This window comes from Bombina bombina, chromosome 2, assembly GCF_027579735.1.
Source record: "Bombina bombina isolate aBomBom1 chromosome 2, aBomBom1.pri, whole genome shotgun sequence".
Lineage (NCBI taxonomy): Eukaryota > Metazoa > Chordata > Amphibia > Anura > Bombinatoridae > Bombina > Bombina bombina.
In genome coordinates this window covers 681,586,771-681,605,219 of record NC_069500.1, presented here as the reverse complement: position 1 = coordinate 681,605,219, position 18,449 = coordinate 681,586,771, and the positions used below count along the sequence as shown (strand labels likewise).

At 37.9% G+C, this 18,449-nt stretch overlaps 1 protein-coding gene across 1 annotated transcript in view; it reads left to right on the top strand.

Annotated features, from left to right (window-relative positions):
* Positions 1–18,449, top strand: part of MLLT3 (MLLT3 super elongation complex subunit) — a 424,921-nt gene that overhangs the window by 328,081 nt on the left and 78,391 nt on the right. Inside the window, exon 8 of the mRNA XM_053702660.1 lies at positions 8,377–8,452. Coding sequence (XP_053558635.1) covers positions 8,377–8,452 — 76 coding nt within the window. The remainder of the gene's footprint in view (positions 1–8,376; positions 8,453–18,449) is intronic.

Sequence of the window (18,449 nt, the reverse complement as noted above, 5' to 3'; positions counted from 1 at the left end):
TTTTTCTTTTTTTCAGTCCCAGCAAGTTAAAATGATGAGCTCTAGACTGTTAAGTTATTTACTTTTTGGGTCCTTATGGCTTAAGTGTATTAAGCTTAGATGATATTACGTATTATAAACCTCATTTGTGCCCTATTGGTTATTATTGTTTGAGTTAGTCCACACTATTTGAGCTATGATACCATGTCTAGTCGTCTTTTATTATTGTAATATTAAGTATAGTTTTTTTTATTTAAAGACGTCTGAAAGACATGGGCTACTGGGCTTAGCTCATTGGTGTAATGATATAAACGGTCAATGTATGTCAATATTGTGTGTATGACATTAACTTTTTTTTTTTTTTTTCTTATATAATGTATATATATCTGTATCTTTATCAAACCTGTCATTTTGCCTTGTATGGCATATTTTTATTAGAGATTTGTTTTTGTCTTTTTTGTTTTTTTACTTTCAATAAAAGAAAAATTACTAAAAAAAAAAAAAAACTATAGAGACCCCTGCCTTGGATAGCTACTAGGAAGTCATAATTACTTCAGAGATGCCACCATCTGCACCTTTCATGATTCAGATTGGGCATGCAATTTTAAACAACTTTCCAATTTACTTTTATTGTCAAATTTGCTTTGTTTTTTAGGTATTCTTAGTTGAAAGTTAAACCTAGGTAGGCTCCTATGCTAATTTCTAAGCCTTTAAAGGCTGCCTTTAATCGCAGTGCTTTTTACAGTTTTTCACAGCTAGAGGGTGTTAGTTCATGTATGCCATATAGATAACAGCGTGCTCATGCCCGAGGAGTAACCTAGGAATCAGCACTGATTGGCTAAAATGCATGTCTGTCAAAAGAACTGAAATAAGGGGGCAGTCTGCAGAAGTTTAGATACAAGGTAATCATCACAGAGGTAAGAATGATATTAATATAACCGTGTTGGTTGTGCAAAACTGGGTAATGGGTAATAAAGGGATTATCTATCTTTTTAAAGAATAAAAATTCTGGAGTAGACTCTCCCTTTAAATAATGTCCACCTAACTGCACCAATGCACACAGCAACAATTGCCTTGCACTACAGGGAAGGCCCTTGATTTTTCTTCCAGCTGACAAGCAGCCTTACACTTTCAATAGATTTATTTTGCCAGCCTGTTCAATGCTAAACACTTGTTATTCAGCTACTTGTAACTTTGGATTGGACAAACATTGTTTTAAATTAGCAGTCAACATTAATGGCTGAAAATCTAAAGTAGATTGGTTGAGTATATTTGGAGTTATGTGTTGGGAAAAAATGTATTTTAAAAGGCAATAATAGCTGAAAAATCACATGCTCTAATTTGTTAGACTATGGACCCTGCAATACTGTGTGTTTAATCCCACAAAGAGGTTAAACTCACAGTAGAAGTATATATTAGGATCTGGAAAGCACTGCTGGGTATGGCTCGAAAGAAACAGACTGTAATATTAAAGAGGTTAAAACTCATTTTAAATATATGTATAACATAAGCAATTAAACACAACATTGCAAAAGGTCTGCAATTAAAATTCTTTAAAAGCACTTAAACAAGTGTATATTTTGTTAGCAAAATTTGCATTGTTTTGCAATTCAGCAACATATCCATTGTTAAAGGGACAGTATACACTCATTTTCATATAACTGCATATAATAGACACTACTATAAAGAATAAGATGCACAGATACTGATGCAAAAATCCAGTATAAAATGGTTTAAAAACGTACTTAGAAGCTTTCAGTTTAGCTCTGTTGAAAAGGCAGCTGGAAAGCCCACTGCAAGTGGGAAATAAGACACTCTCCCCCTTCTTTTGCAAATGAAAAGACCCTTTACACAAACAGGAGCAAGCTGGAAAAGTTAGCTGACGGTATTCAAATAAAACTTTGGGGCTTGGTTAGGAGTCTGAAAATCAGAGCAATGTTATTTAAAAATAAGCAAAATTATACATTTTTAAAAACAAACAAACTTTATGGGCTTTATAAATAGATCATCTACAAAACAATTATGCAAAGAAAAAATGAGTGTATAATGTCCCTTTAAAGCCTCTGATTTCCCCTACAGGAACATATCCCTTTTTAACCTTCTAGTGGGGTTAGGCTTGCAAAGTATGCAGAGTATGCATTTCCAACTCCAATGGGAAAACACAATTTTTAGTGTTAAATTACAGGAAAAGTGAAAGTATATTGCAAAGATTTATTTATTGGAGGAATCTAATTGTGAGTTTTATGACCTCTGAAGATGCACCCTGATAAAATAAATACTGTATATACTGTATAAATATACTGTATATATATATATATATATATATATGTATATATATATATATATAGTGGGGCAAAAAAGTATTTAGTCAGCCACAAATTGTGCAAGTTCTCCCACTTAAGAAGATGAGAGAGGCCTGTAATTTTCATCATAGGTATACCTCAACTGTGAGAGACAAAATGTGGAAACAAATCCAGACAATCACATTGTCTGATTTGGAAAGAATTTATTTGCATATTATGGTGGAAAATAAGTATTTGGTCAATATAAAAAGTTCATCTCAATACTTTGTTATATATCCTTTGTTGGCAATGACAGAGGTCAAACGTTTTCTGTAAGTCTTCACAAGGTTGTCACATACTGTTGCTGGTATGTTGGCCCATTCCTGCATGCAGATCTCCTCTAGAGCAGTGATGTTTTGGGGCTGTCGCTGGGCAACACGGACTTTCAACTCCCTCCAAAGGTTTTCTATGGGGTTGAGATCTGGAGACTGGCTAGGCCACTCCAGGACCTTGAAATGCTTCTTACGAAGCCACTCCTTCATTGCCCGGGCGGTGTGTTTGGGATCATTGTCATGCTGAAAGATCCAGCGACGTTTCATCTTCAATGCCCTTGCTGATGGAAGGAGGTTTGCACTCAAAATCTCACAATACATGGCCCCATTCATTCTTTCATGTACACGGATCAGTTGTCCTGTTCCCTTTGCAGAGAAACAGCCCCCAAGCATGATGTTGCCACCCCCATGCTTCACAGTAGGTATGGTGTTCTTTGGTTGCAACTCAGCATTCTCTCTCCTCCAAACACGATGAGTTGTGTTTCTACCAAACAGTTCTACTTTGGTTTCATCTGACCATATGACATTCTCCCAATCCGCTTCTGGATCATCCAAATGCTCTCTAGCATACTTCAGACGGGCCCGGACATGTACTGGCTTAAGCAGGGGGACACGCCAGGCACTGCAGGATCTGAGTCCCTGGCGACATAGTGTGTTACTGATGGTAGCCTTTGTTACGTTGGTCCCAGCTCTCTGCAGGTCATTCTCTAGGTCCCCCTATGTGGTTCTGGGATGTTTGTTCACTGTTCTTGTGATCATTTTGACCCCACGGGGTGAGATCTTGCGTGGAGCCCCAGATCGAGGGAGATTATCAGTGGTTTTGTATGTCTTCCATTTTCTAATTATTGCTCCCACAGTTGATTTCTTCACACCAAGCTGCTTGCCTATTGCAGATTCAGTCTTCCTAGCCTGGTGCAGGTCTACAATTTTGTTTCTGGTGTCCTTGGAGTGTGACTCTTTGAGGTTGTGTACAGGTGTCTTTTATACTGATAACAAGTTCAAACAGGTGCCATTAATACAGGTAATGAGTGGAGGACAGAGGAGCCTCTTAAAGAAGAAGATACAGGTCTGTGAGAGCCAGAACTCTTGCTTGTTTGTAGGTGACCAAATACTTATTTTCCACCATAATATGCAAATAAATTCTTTCCAAATCAGACAATGTGATTGTCTGGATTTGTTTCCACATTTTGTCTCTCATAGTTGAGGTATACCTATGATGGAAATTACAGGCCTCTCTCAAGTGGGAGATGTAATTATAATTATACAAAACTACTAAAGAAATTATTAAGAGTTGGAATAGTTCAGACGATAGAACACCTGCTATCTATATTAACAGTCACAGGTTCAAAACACTCTCAAGGCAGCAAATATTTTTTCATAGAATCAGAGAACATACCAGAAAAAAAGATTGTGAACATTAACTATATAAAAAACTTGGATCAAGTAAACTCAACTTCCTTGGCTGTAATCTTTCAAAGAAAAAAGAAATATAAAGAAAATAAAGAAATTAATCTTTCATGACTCAGATAGGGCATGCAATTTTAAACAACTTTCCAATAAACCTTTATCATCAAATTTGCTTTGTTCCCTTGGTATTCTTTGTTGAAAGCCAAACCTAGGTAGGCTCATATGCTAATTAATAAGCCTTTGAAGGCCGCCTCTTATCTTAGTGAATATTTACATTTTTTTACAGCTTGACGGCACTATTTCATGTGTGCCTTATAGATAACATTGTGCTCACTCCCATGGAGTCAGCACTGATTGACTAAAATTAAAGTCTGTCAAAAGAACTGAAATAAGGGGGCAGTCTGCAGAGGCTTAGATACAAGGTAATCAAAAGTATATTAATATAACCGTGCTGGTTACGCAAAACTAGGGAAAGGCTAATAAAGAAGTTTACTATCTTTTTAAACAATAAAAATTCTGGAGTCTGGACTCTTTATTGGCTGAGGGTGTGCCTGCAGCCAATCAACAGCCTGTATACCTGTATTTCACAGGAGCAAGCATTCAGAAGAAAATGTAAGACCCTGGAGGCAGCTGTGTTTTCATTGTTTCAGAAAAGGAACACTGTCATATTAAAAAAGTAAATTTGCTATTTTCTGTTAAACACACAATATACCTTAACTAAGGTTCTGCCTTAATTATTGAGGGGGTGGCAAGGTGGCATCCTCTTTATTCTATGAGGATGTCTTAATGCATACACCCACTTTCCTAGTTCTTTGGTTCCTCTTCTCTCTTAGTATCCCAGTGTTTTTTGGGCATGGAAGGACAGAGCCCACATCTCAGCTCCCACTTTAGTTAGAAGACCGTGAGACCCCTTATCCGAAAGTGTTTGATTCTGGCCACCTACAGTACAGGAATACAGCATTACCTATGTTGTGTCCAGTTGTGTCTCCAGAAAGCACATACATGGGTACGCAGTCAAAAGTAGGGGGGGGGGGGGGCACTGCTTATATACCAACATACACCTTCCAATCAATATCTCACAAAGTCCTGCTGGTGTTTTGTGTGTGGGATTTGCCTTTCTTTGATGAGATGAGATTGCTTGTTCAAAAGAGGGTAGTGCCCTATTTTATATAAAGGAACAAATGTGTCTCCAACATGCAGGTGACCGAACCCATTTGGCACCAGGGAGGGTTTGAATAAGACACTGGGGGCCACTTTCTGAGACCCAATCCCAATAAGCATTTAAAGGGGCATGACACCCACTTTTGGAAAAGAAAATTCCATCGAAGTCTTTTTCATTTGTAGATAATTGTCAAACAATGTCTGTCAGTTGCCTAATGTCCTCGGTCCCCTTCTCTTCTCAATCTACATGTCCTCATTAGGTTCCCTAATAAAGTTCCACGGTTTCCAATATCATTTGTATACCGACGACACCCAAATCTACTTCTCTGCACCAGACCTATCTCCTTCCTTGCTAACCCGTGTCACTAACTGTCTTTCTCACATCTCTTACTGGATGTCCTCTCACTACCTCAAGCTAAATCTCTCCAAAACTGAGGTCCTTATTTTCCCCCTTCTTCCAAAATCTCCACCCCCAATCTCTCTATAGCTGTTGACAACTCCATCATTACCCTTACCCCTCATACCCGATGTCTCTGGGTCAGATTTGACTAAGATCTTTCTTTTACTCCTCACATTCAGGCCTTGGCTAAAGCCTGCCCCTTCCACCTTAAAAACATCTCTAAAATTAGACATTTCCTTAAACAAGACACAACTAAGATTTTAATCCACTCTCTCATCCTTTCCCGCCTCGATTACTGCAACTCTGTCCTCTCTGGTCTCCCCAGCTGCCGCCTAGCTCCTTTACAATCCATAGTGCCTCTGCCAGGATCATCTTCCTTACACGTCGCTCTTCATCAGCTGGATTAAACACAAAATTCTCACTCTAACATACAATGCCCTCAACTGCACTGCTCCCCCCTATATCTCAGACCTTGTCTCCAGATACTCTCACTCCTGTCCCCTTCATGCTGCTCAAGACCTCCTCCTCTCTTGTTACCTCATCAAACTCCAGTTTTCAGGACTTCTCCAGACTGGCTCCCATCTTGTTGAACTATCTGCCTCGCTCCACAAGACTCTCCCCTAGTTTTGAAAGGTTCAAGCACTCCCTAAAGACTCTACTCTTCAGGGATGCATACAACCTACACTAACCTTTCTTTATACCAGTTCCTCTCCTCCATTACTATCCCCTGAACCCCCTTAGCATGTAAGCCTAAGAGTCCAGCTGTTTGTAGATCACCTTCTTAAGAGCTGACTAAAACAGTGCGACTCTTGGCAGGGCCCTCTACCCATTTGAACCCTATAGTTGTTTTGTTGTACTCCCCCTTTGTTTATAGCGCTGCGGAATCTGTTGGGGCTCTACAAATAACCGATCATAATAATAATGATCACTTGAGAGCAAACTCTCACCTCATTGTGTTGTGTTATTAATGTCAGTGCTAAGAGTTATATGTTTGGTTGAGCAATCTGAATTTTTGGAATTCTTGCAATTTTGTAGAAGTAATGCAGAAATAATAAATCACAATGTTTTACATGAACATTATAGAAAATTATAAAAAAAACTGTTTTAAATTCCATATGGTAGCCTATTTTATTTACATGTATTTAGATTTATATTCTTCTTATTTTCTTTTGACTTTTATGTTTATGGGTTTTCTCTTACATAACTTGATACAAGCAATCAAATATTTAAATATGTTAAGTTTAACTCCTGAAAATTACTTTTAGGAACTGTTTTAAAGGGACACTGAACCCAATGTTTTTTTTTTATTTCGTGATTCAGATAGAGCATGCAATTGTAAGCAACTTTCTAATTTACTCCTATTATCAATTTTCCTTCATTCTCTTGGTATCTTTATTTGAAAAGCAAGAATTTAAGTTTAGGTACCCATTTTTGGTGAACAACCTGGGTTGTTCTTGCTGATTGGTGGATAAATTCACCCACCAATAAATGGGTGCTGTCCAGTGGTCTGAACCAAAATGACTGGCTCCTTAGCTTAGATGCCTTCTTTTTCAAATAAAGATAGCAAGAGAAAGAAGAAAAATTGATAATAGGAGTAAATTAGAAAGTTGCTTAAAATTGCATGCTCTATCTGGATCACAGATCACATCTGGATCACAAATTAAAAAAATTGTGTTCAGTTTCCCTTTAAGTGAAGTAGTAATCTGTATATTGCATCTTACCCTGCATCATTTAAACTTGATGTTTCAGTTTTTGAGATTGCATTTAAATATTTAAAAAAAAATTTTTAAATCTATTAAGTAACAATTAATCTCTGTATGTTTTATTATATTTTTATGGTTAATTGATTATTTTAGGTGGATTTTTTTAAGGAGGATATTAGAGAATGTAGTTAATACCATGCAGAATACCTGCTCTTATGAATATAATATATACAATTAATTAGCTGGAGAAGATGGTGCTAATTAATATTATGTATCATAAGAAATAACATTAAAACTGAATAATTTAATTTTTATACAGAAACGCTGTGAACATTGTGAATAATGGTGTTAATTGTTGGGGTACTGTCTATTAATGTACATTGTGTTGTGATTGTGAACTACTATATTAAATGAGGGGGTTGCTATTGTGACTATCTGCTCATTAGCAGGGAGATTGCACGTGACTCTGCTTTATTACCTAAACAAGTGCCACGGCATTAAAGGGGCAGTAAACACCTTGAGATTAAACATTTAGTTATGTATGAAACAATTTTGCAATATACTTTCATTATTTATTAACCTTTTCTTTTATGTTGTTTAGCTCTGAAAATTGAGCAATTTCTAATTATCAAATTTAAGCGGCACCTTGTTGACTCTCAAGGATAGCTGTGCTACATATCTTTCCGTAATTGGCTTTAACTGATAACAACTGCAAAAGAATGCACTGTATACTAGCATTATACCCAGGGCTAGTCTTGTAGTCTGTTGATTAAAGCCCAGATTGGCTCCTCCAAATTAGGCAAATGGTGGCTGGAGTTTGGCTATTGATAAATAATTGCAGTAAAAAGGATGTTAATTTGTTTTAAAAATGTCAAGAATTGGCTGATATGTTATTCTATAGCAACACAACAGAAATGCCTTGTAATTACACAGCTTACTGTGCCTTTAAAGCCACAAGTCACAAAATACAAACATGTAGCTTGTTGTGAGGGTGGAAGGGTTGGGAATCGTTTTGAATCCTATGGCTTATTTATATATAACGCGCTCCTGCAGGAAGTTTTGTTTAACGACGCAATTTGCTTATGTTAATTGCTTTACTCTTTACTTTTCAGTCAGGTCAACCAAGTCCTGCCAGTTCCAGTTCCAGTTCTAGTTCCAGTTTGGCTCCATCTCATAACCACAGACAAGGTACTAAATAATAGCAAAATGTCACCATTGTTTTCACTGTGCTTTTAGCAGTTCAAATGACTTTTTATACCAGCTGCAGAGTATAAAATGTATAATAAATTGCATTTTCAGGTTTATTTGTGTATATGAAGTAGCTTTTAAACCACAGCCTATTACAAAGGGTTGAGTTTCAGGTAATATCATATCTCATTATGTTATCACTTTGTGTACACACACAGGCTACCTTATCTGTTTGTCTATTTGTCTGGAAAACTAAAGCTCAATACATAGAAAACAGTGGAAAATTATATTTGTTTTACTTAAAGGAACATAAAAACAAGTTGGGATACAGACAACATTTAAGAATATGCACTTTAATCAATTTACCTGCACATTTATACTGCAGTTCCTCACAATTAACCCTTTCTTTTAAGTTTCCTAATTGTACAGCTCTAACTCCCCACACACAAATCCTTTTATGGCTGCATCTATATCCACCTTTGATTTTGGCATTACTAAAATCATAGGGAATATGGCAATTATGTGTATTAGTGCAAAGCAACGGATACTTACATTTATATTTCTCTTGTTAAGTGTATCCAGTCCACGGATCATCCATTACTTATGGAATATATTCTCCTTCCCAACAGGAAGCTGCAAGAGTCCACCCACAGCAAAGCTGCTATATAGCTCCTCCCCTAACTGCCATATTCAGTCATTCTCTTGCAAGCCTCAACATAGATAGGAGGTTGTGAGAGTCTGTGGTGTTTTCTACTTAGTTTATTCTTCAATCAAAAGTTTGTTATTTTTAAATGGCACCGGAGTGTGCTGTTTATCTCAGGCAGTATTTGGAAGAAGAATCTGCCTGCGTTTTTCTATGATCTTAGCAGACGTAACTAAGATCCATTTGCTGTTCTCACACATTCTGAGGAGTGAGGTACTTCAGAGGGGGAATGGCGTGCAGGTTTTCCTGCAGATAAGGTATGTGCAGTAAAATATTTTTCTAGGAATGGAATTGACTAAGAAAATACTGCTGATACCGAAGTAATGTAAGTAAAGCCTTAAATGCAGCGATAGCGACTGGTATCAGGCTTATTAATAGAGATACATACTCTTGTAAAAATGTGTTTTAAAACGTTTGCTGGCATGTTTAATCGTTTTTTAACATATGTTTGGTGATAAAACTTATTGGGGCCTAAGTTTTTTCCACATGGCTGGCTTAAATTTTGCATAGAAACAGTTTCCTGAGGCTTTCCACTGTTATAGTATAAAAGTTACAGTTGGTGCAGTTAAAATTACAAACAGTGACATTCAGCTTCCCTCAGCAGTCCCCTGCATGCTATAGGACATCTCTGAAGGGCTCAAAAGGGCTTCAAAAGTAGGAGCTGTTATGACTGTTTAAAACATATTTTTCGTTTTGTTAATCTGTTTTTTGTATTAAGGGGTTAATCATCCATTTGCAAGTGGGTGCAATGCTCTGCTAACTTGTTACATACACTGTAAAAATTTTGTTAGTTTAACTGCCTTTTTTCACTGTTATTTCAAATTTTGGCAAAATTTGTTTCTCTTAAAGGCACAGTAACGTTTTATATATTTGCTTGTTAACTTGATTTAAAGTGTTTTCCAAGCTTACTAGTCTCATTATTAGTCTGTTCTAACATGTCTGACATAGAGGAAGCTCTGTGTTCATTATGTTTTAAAGCCATGGTGGAACCCCATCTTAGAATGTGTACCAGATGTACTGATTTCATGTTAAACAATAAAGATCATTTTTTGTCTTTAAAAACATTATCACCAGAGGATTCTGTCGTGGGGGTAGTTATGCCGACTAACTCTCCCCACGTGTCAGACCTTTTGACTCCCGCTTTAGGGACTCACGCTCAAATGGCGCCAAGTACATCAAGGGCACCCATAGCGTTTCTTTACCAGGGGATTCTGTCGAGGGGAAAGTTATGCCGACTAACTCTCCCCACGTGTCAGACCCTTCGACTCCCGCTTCAGGGACTCGCGCTCAAATGGCGCCAAGTACATCAAGGGCGCCCATAGCGTTTATTTTACAAGACATGGCAAAGGTGGTGAATAATATTCTGGCAGCAGTATTAGTCAGACTACCTGAAATTAAAGGAAAGCAGTTAGCTCTGGGGGTAGATACAGAGCATACAGACGCTTTAAGAACCATGTATGATACTACCTCACAATATGCTTAGTCTGTGGGTGATTTTTTTTTTTGACTCAGGGAAGATGATTTAACCTGATTCTGATATTTCTACATTTAAAATTTATGCTTGAGAACCTCCACTTGTTGCTCAGGGAGGCTTTGGCTGCTCTGAATGAATGTGTACAATCGCAGGGCCAGAGAAATTGTGTAGACTTGATAAATAATATGCAGTGCCGGTGTGTACTGATGTTTTTCCAATACCTAAAGAGGTTTACTAAAATTTTTTTTAATAAGGAATGGGATAGACCAGGTGTGCCGTTCTCTTCCCCTCCTATTTTTTAGAAGAATGTTTTCTAATAGTTACCACCACACGGGACTTCTGGCAGACAGTTCCTAAGGTGGAGAGAAGAGTTTCTACTCTAGCTAAGCGTACCACTACCTCTGACGAGGACAGTTGTGCTTTTTAGATCCAATGGATAAAAAATGTTTATTCAACAGGGTTTTATCTTGCAGCCCCTTGCATACATTGCTTCTGTCACTGCTGCTGCGGCGTTCTGGGTTGAGTCTCTTGATGAGGCTTTACAGTTAAGCGACTCCATTGGATGAATATATTTGACAAGCTTATGCTAGCCAATTCCTTTGTTTTCTGATGCCTTGTTCATTTGACTAGACTAACGGCTAAGAATTCTGTTTTTTACTATACTGGCGCGCAGAGCGCTATGGCTTATATCATGGTCAGCTGTCGTGACTTTAATAAATAAGCTACTTAACTTCCCTTCAAGGGGCAGACCCTATTCGGGCCTGGTTTGAAGGAGATTATTGCTTATATCACTGGAGGAAAAGGTCATGCCCTTCCTCAGGATAGGTCTAAATCAAGGGCAAAAAAAAAAAAAAATTTTTTTCGTACCTTTTAAAAACTTCAGGGCAGGTGTGGCATCCTCTTCCTCTAAGGCAAAACAAGAGGGAATTTTTGCTCAGTCCAAGGCGGTCTGGAGACAATCGGACCTGGAACAAAGATAAGCAGGCCAAGGAGCCTGCTGCTGCCTCTAAGGCAGCATGAAGGAACGGACCCCTATCCGGTAACGGATCCTATAGGGGGCAGACTTTCATTCTTTGCCCAGGCGTGGGCAAGAGATGCCCAGGATCCCTAGGCATTGGAATTTATATCCCAGAGATATCTTCTGGATTTCAAAGATTACCCCCCAAAAAAAGGGGAGATTTCGCCTTTCACAATTATCTGCAAACCAGATAAAGAAGGAGGCATTCTTACATTGTGTACGAGATCCATCCAGTTCCAAGAGAGGAACAGGGACAGAGTTTTTACTCAAATCTGTTTGTGGTTCCCAAGGAGAGGGAACCTTCAGACCTATTTTGGATCTAAAGATCTTAAACAAATTCCTCAGAATTCCGTCATTTAAGATGGAAACTATTCGTACCATCTTAACTATGATCCAGGAGAGTCAATAGAGGACTACAATGGATTTGAAGGATGCTTATCCTCACATTGTGATGCTTAAAGATCACCATCGTTTTTCAGGTTTGCCTTTCTAGACAGGCATTACCAGTTTGTAGCTCTTTCCTTTGGGATATCTACAGCCCCAAGAATCTTTATGGAGGTTCTGGGGTCGCTTTGGCGGTCCTTAGACCGCGGGGCATAGAAGTGGCCCCTTATTTAGACGACATCCTGATACAGGCGTCAAACATCCAAATTGCCCAGTCTTATACAGACGTAGTACTGGCATTTCTGAGATCACATGGGTGGAAAGTGAACAAGGAAAGAGTTCTCTATCCCCAATCTCAAGGGTTTCCCTCCTAGGGACTCTGATAGATTCTGTAGAAATGAAAATTTACCTGACGGAGTCCAGGTTGTCAAAGTTTCTAAATTTCTGCCGTGTTTTTTTCATCCCATCCGCGCCCTTCGGTGGCTCAGTACATGAATGAAATCGGCTTAATGGTAGCGGCAAGGGACATAGTACCGTTTGCAGGTCTACATTTCAGACCGCTGCAACTATGCATGCTCAGTCAGAGGAACGGGGATTACACAGATTTGTCCCCCTGTTAAACCTGGACCAAGAGACCAGAGATTCTCTTCTCTGGTGACTATGTCGGGTCCATCTGTCCAAGGGTATGACCTTCCGCAGGTCAGATGGGACAATTGTTACAATAGATGCCAGCCTTTTAGGTTGGGATGCAGTCTGGAACTCCCTGAAGGCTCAGGGATAGTGGACTTAGGAGGAGACCCTCCTTCTAATAAATATTCTGGAACTGGGAGTGATATTCCATGCTCTTCAGTCTTGGCCTCAGTTAGCAACTCTGAGGTACATCATACTCAGTCGGACAATATACACGACTGTGGCTTACATCAGCCATCAAGGGGGAACAGAAGTTCCCTAGCGATGTTAGAAGTCTTACAATAATTCACTGGACAGAGACTCACTCTTGTCTATCAGCTATCCATATCCCAGGTGTTGAGAACTGGGAGGTGGATTTTCTAAGTTGTCAGACTTTTCTTCCGGGGGAGTGGGATTTCCTCCGGAGGTCAAGACCAAGCAGGAGAGGGCTTTGGTGTTTTTGACAGCGCCTGCGTAGCCACGCAGGACCTGGTATGCAGATCTGGTGGACATGTCATCCTTTCCATCACGGTCTCTGCTTCAGAGACAGGTCCCTCTACCTCAGGGTCCTTTCAACCATCTAAATAGAATCAATCTGAGATGGACTGCCTGGAGACTGAACGCTTGATGTTATCAAAGCATGGCTTCTCCGAGTCAGTCATTGATACCTTAATACAGACATGAAAGCCTGTCTCTAGGAAAATTGAACATAGATATGGTGTAAATATCTGATTGTTATGAATCCAAGGGTTACTCATGGAGTAAAGTCTGGATTCCCAGGATATTATCTTTTCTCCAAGATGTTTTTGAGAAAAGGGTTGTCAGCTAATTCCTTAAAAGGGGACAGATTTTTACTCTGTCTATTTTTTTGCACAAGCGTCTGCAGGTATTCTAGACGTTCAGGCTTTGGTTAGATCCAAGCCTGTGTTTAAAACTGTTGCTCCGCCATGGAGCTTAAACCTGATTCTTAAGGTTCTTCAAGAAGTTCCGTTTGAACCTTTTTTGTTCCATAGATATCAATCTTTATCTTGGAAAGTTCCTTTTGGGTAGCTAATTCCTCGACTCGTAGAGTCTCCAAGTTATCTGTGTTACAATGTGATTCTCCTTATCTGGTCCTTCGTACGGATAAGGTAGTCCTGCGTACCAACCTGGGTTTTTTCCTAAGGTGGTATCTAACAAGTACATCACTCAAGAGATAGTTGTTCCATGCTTGTATCCTAATCCTTCCTCAAAGAAGGAAAGTCTATTACACAATATTGGACGTGGTTTGTGCTTTAAAGTTTTACTTACAAGCTACTACAGTTTTCATCAAACGTTCACCTTGTTTGTTGTCTATTCTGGACAGAGGAGAGGTCAAAAGACTTCAGCAGCCTCTCTGTCTTTTTGGTTAAAAAGCATAATTCATTTAGCTTATGAGACTGCTGGACAGCAGCCTCCTGAAGGGATTACAGCTCATTCTACTAGTTTTCACTTGGGCCTTTTTTAAATGTGGCTTCTGTTGAACAGATTTACAAGACTGAGTCTTGGTCTGCGCTTCATACTTTTCAAATTTAACAAATTTGATACCTTGCTTCTTCGGAGGCTATTTTTGGGAGAAAGGGTTTTTTACAGGCAGTGGTAACTTCCGTTTAAGTACCTGCCTTGTCCCTCCCATCATCAGTGTACTTTAGCTTTGGTATTGGTATTCCATAAGTAATGGATGATCCGTGGACTGGATACACTTAACAAGAGAAAACATAATTTATGCTTACCTGATAAATTTATTTCTCTTGTAGTGTATCCAGTCCACGGCCCGCCCTGTCACTTTAAGGCAGATAATTTTTTCATTTGAACTACAGTCACCACTGCACCCTATGGTTTTTCCTTTCTCTGCATGTTTTCGGTCGAATGACTGAATATGGCAGTTAGGGGAGGAGCTATATAGCAGCTTTGCTGTGGGTGGACTCTTGCAGCTTCCTGTTGGGAAGGAGAATATATTCCATAAGTAATGGATGATCCGTGGACTGGATACACTACAAGAGAAATAAATTTATCAGGTAAGCATAAATTATGTTTTATTTAGACAATTTGCTCAAATTTAAGGGGACAATGTACTAAAAATAATAAATTTGTCAGGAAAAAATCTACTGCTTATTTGAAATTCAGAATAAGTGCTTTTGCTTTGTCTTTTATTATGGACTTGTTAGTTATGGAATTCTACTGCACTGAGCGGATATCTATTTGGTGACACCTTCATAAAGGAGTTAAACCTCTGTGTAGATAATTTTTCATTTTTAGACAAGGCCAAGATCTATTAAAAGTTTGTTTTTTATAACTCTAAGGTTTTGTGGAAGGGCTGGAAAATAAATGTATTACACCAGTTACCAAAACAGACATTTCCAAGGCTCTGCTTATCTTGAAAACTCAAAAGATAAACTAAATCCTGAGGAAAATTCTCAACAGGTAATCACTCTTTTAAAATTTCAAAAACCTTTCTTCCCCAAACATTGTCGGTGACAGACATACCCTATTTATAAAAATAATTGCCAATGACATCAGATCCCTGCATTCCTGAAATGGTAAAGGACCTTCTCATACCTCAAAACAGCTTTTACTTAACATATTTTTAATCTTGTAATGTTTTTTAAATGTAAATGTTGATCCCTCATATGAAAAGTAAAGATTTTTTTCTCCATTTTTCCGGCCCACAGTATCATGTGACGGACAACAGCCAATTACAGTCTAGTATACGTATACCCTGTGAGCCTGTGCACATATTCAGTAGGATCTTGTTCCCCAGAAAGTGTGAATATAAAAAGACTGCAAAATTTGATAATGGAAGTAAATTGGAAAGTGTCTTTAAACCGCATGATCTATCTGAAAAAAAAAAAAGTTTATTTTGACTTGAGTGTCCTTTTAACTAATGGATCCAAGGCGGAAAAAATTCTAGTCTAATTTATAATAGTCCTCTTCAATTCAATAGTGGTATCAGAAAGTGTTTTGTACACAATCTCTGACAACTAGTCAATCAAAAGTGGAACTATTGGAAAAGTGAATTTTTTAGTTTAACAAATAATTTGCTTGTATAAGGACCTGCCTTCCCTTTGGTTCTTCTCAGGTTTTGTCAGGAATTTTAGAAATTCAGAGTCTAGTGCCTTAGACATTTCTCTCTCAAATATTTATCATTTTAATAGTAGTTTTTGTACTCAATATAACAATCAGTATTGGAAATATTAAATATTGATTCTGAAAGAAATGTTTTTAAAATGTGAATCAATTTGTTCTCTGTTTTAACATTACAGGATATGAAACAGTGTAAGATTGTAATATAAAATGTTTAATTTTGTGTAGTTAAAACACTTTGTAATATACTTTCATTGTTTAGTTTGTTCACTTTTCCTGTAATTTAACTCTGAGTTTCTATAAAGTAATGGACACCACCAAACTTAAAGGGACACTAAAACCACATTTTTTCTTTCATGATTCAGACAGAGCATGCAATTTTAAGAAACTTTCTAATTTATCAATTTTTCTTCGTTCTCTTGCTATCTTATTTGAAAAAGAAGGCATCTAAGCTAAGGAGCCAGCCCATTTTGGTTCAAAACGCTGTGCAGCACTTGTTTAATGGTGGGTGCATTTAGCCACCAATCAGCAAGCACAACCCAGGATGTGAACCAAAAATGGTCCGGCGTCTAAACTTACATTCTTTCTTTTCAAATAAAGAAAGCAAGATAATGAAGAAAAAATGATAATAGGAATAAATTAGAAAGTTGCTTAAAATTGCATGCTCTATCTGAATCATGAAAGAAAAAAATTGGATTCAGTGCCCCTTTTAGTTTTAAGCTTATCTCACTCTCATGCTGCAAACAATTAGGGACAGATATTAAACAGGGAATAAAATAGACTAATACAAACAAAGTTGTGTAGTTTTTCACACAGATGTGTTTATACAATTCTACTTTATTGCCTGATTTTTTTTATATATTTATATATATATATATATATATATCTATACAGAGCTTTTTTGTGGGGGTACTCACCGGTACTGAGTACCCCTACCTCTGCCAACTCAAAAGAGGTTATATTTGTAATCATCATGTAAATACAAGTGGGTGCTGTAAAATGCATCAAACATTGTAAATAATCTTGTCCCTTTGCTTTACTCAAAGTTACTAAGCAGAAAATGTCAATAAAAAATCAATGAGTACAGGCACCTTTTTGTTTTAAAACCGGCAACTTTTCTTTTAGAAAAAAACACTGTATATATACAGTATATATTTCCCTAATTGTTCCCCATAGATCACGAGTTAAGTAGAAAACTATTTCAAACATGGCAGCACCCATTACTTTATAGAATCTATTCTAGAGCACTTTATAGAAACTAAACTACACTTATATCATCAATATTTAACCAACTAATATAATGGTACAGCTACATATTACTCTAAGGCTGATCTTTGCTTTGAATACATCATTATGTCTAACATGTATACTGTTTAATATCCCTTTATGAGTGCAATGGTGCCCAATTTTACATTTTCTTTTGATAAAAGGGGTGTTTTTTTGATAACAGAGGACCAGTAGTTGCTTATAGCAGGTCTCTCTGTAATATTAATATGATGGAGACAGAAGGCTCCTCTGAGATGTTTACTTTTCTCCAACATAGGTGTGTCCGGTCCACGGCGTCATCCTTACTTGTGGGATATTCTCTTCCCCAACAGGAAATGGCAAAGAGCCCAGCAAAGCTGGTCACATGATCCCTCCTAGGCTCCGCCTTCCCCAGTCATTCTCTTTGCCGTTGCACAGGCAACATCTCCACGGAGATGGCTCAGAGTTTTTTGGTGTTTAAATGTAGTTTTTATTCTTCTATCAAGAGTTTGTTATTTTAAAATAGTGCTGGTATGTACTATTTACTCTGAAACAGAAAAGAGATGAAGATTTCTGTTTGTAAGAGGAAAATGATTTTAGCAACCGTTACTAAAATCGATGGCTGTTTCCACACAGGACTGTTGAGAGGAATTAACTTCAGTTGGGGGAAACAGTGAGCAGACTTTGGCTGCTTGAGATATGACACATTTCTAACAAGACTTGGTAATGCTGGAAGCTGTCATTTTCCCTATGGGATCCGGTAAGCCATTTTCTTAATTTTCAATATAAGAATACAAGGGCTTCACAAGGGCTTTAAAGACTGGTAGACATTTTTCTGGGCCAAAACGATTACTATATAAGCATGTTTAATGGTTTATAACTTAGGAGAGTTATTTTAATCTTGGCAAATTGTTTAAAAAAACGGACAGGCACTGTATTGGACACCTTTTTCACTGGGGGCCTTTTCTAGTCATAGGCAGAGCCTCATTTTCGCGCCAGTAATGCGCAGTTGTTTTTGAGAAGCAAGGCATGCAGATGCATGTGTGAGGAGCTCAGATCCACTGAAAAAGCTTATTGAAGGCGTCATTTGGTATCGTATTCCCCTCTGGGCTTGGTTGGGTCTCAGCAAAGCAGATACCAGGGACTGTATAGGGGTTAAATGTAAAAACGGCTCCGGTTCCGTTAAAGCTTTCAAATTTGGTGTGCAATACTTTTAAGGCTTTATGACACTGTGGTGAAATTTTGGTGAATTTTGAACATTTCCTTCATACTTTTGCGTATGTTCAGTAAAAAAGTGTGTTCAGTTTAAAATTTAAAGAGACAGTAACGGTTTTATTTTAAAACGTTTTTTGTGCTTTGTTACCAAGTTTATGCCTATTAACATGTCTGAACTATCAGATAG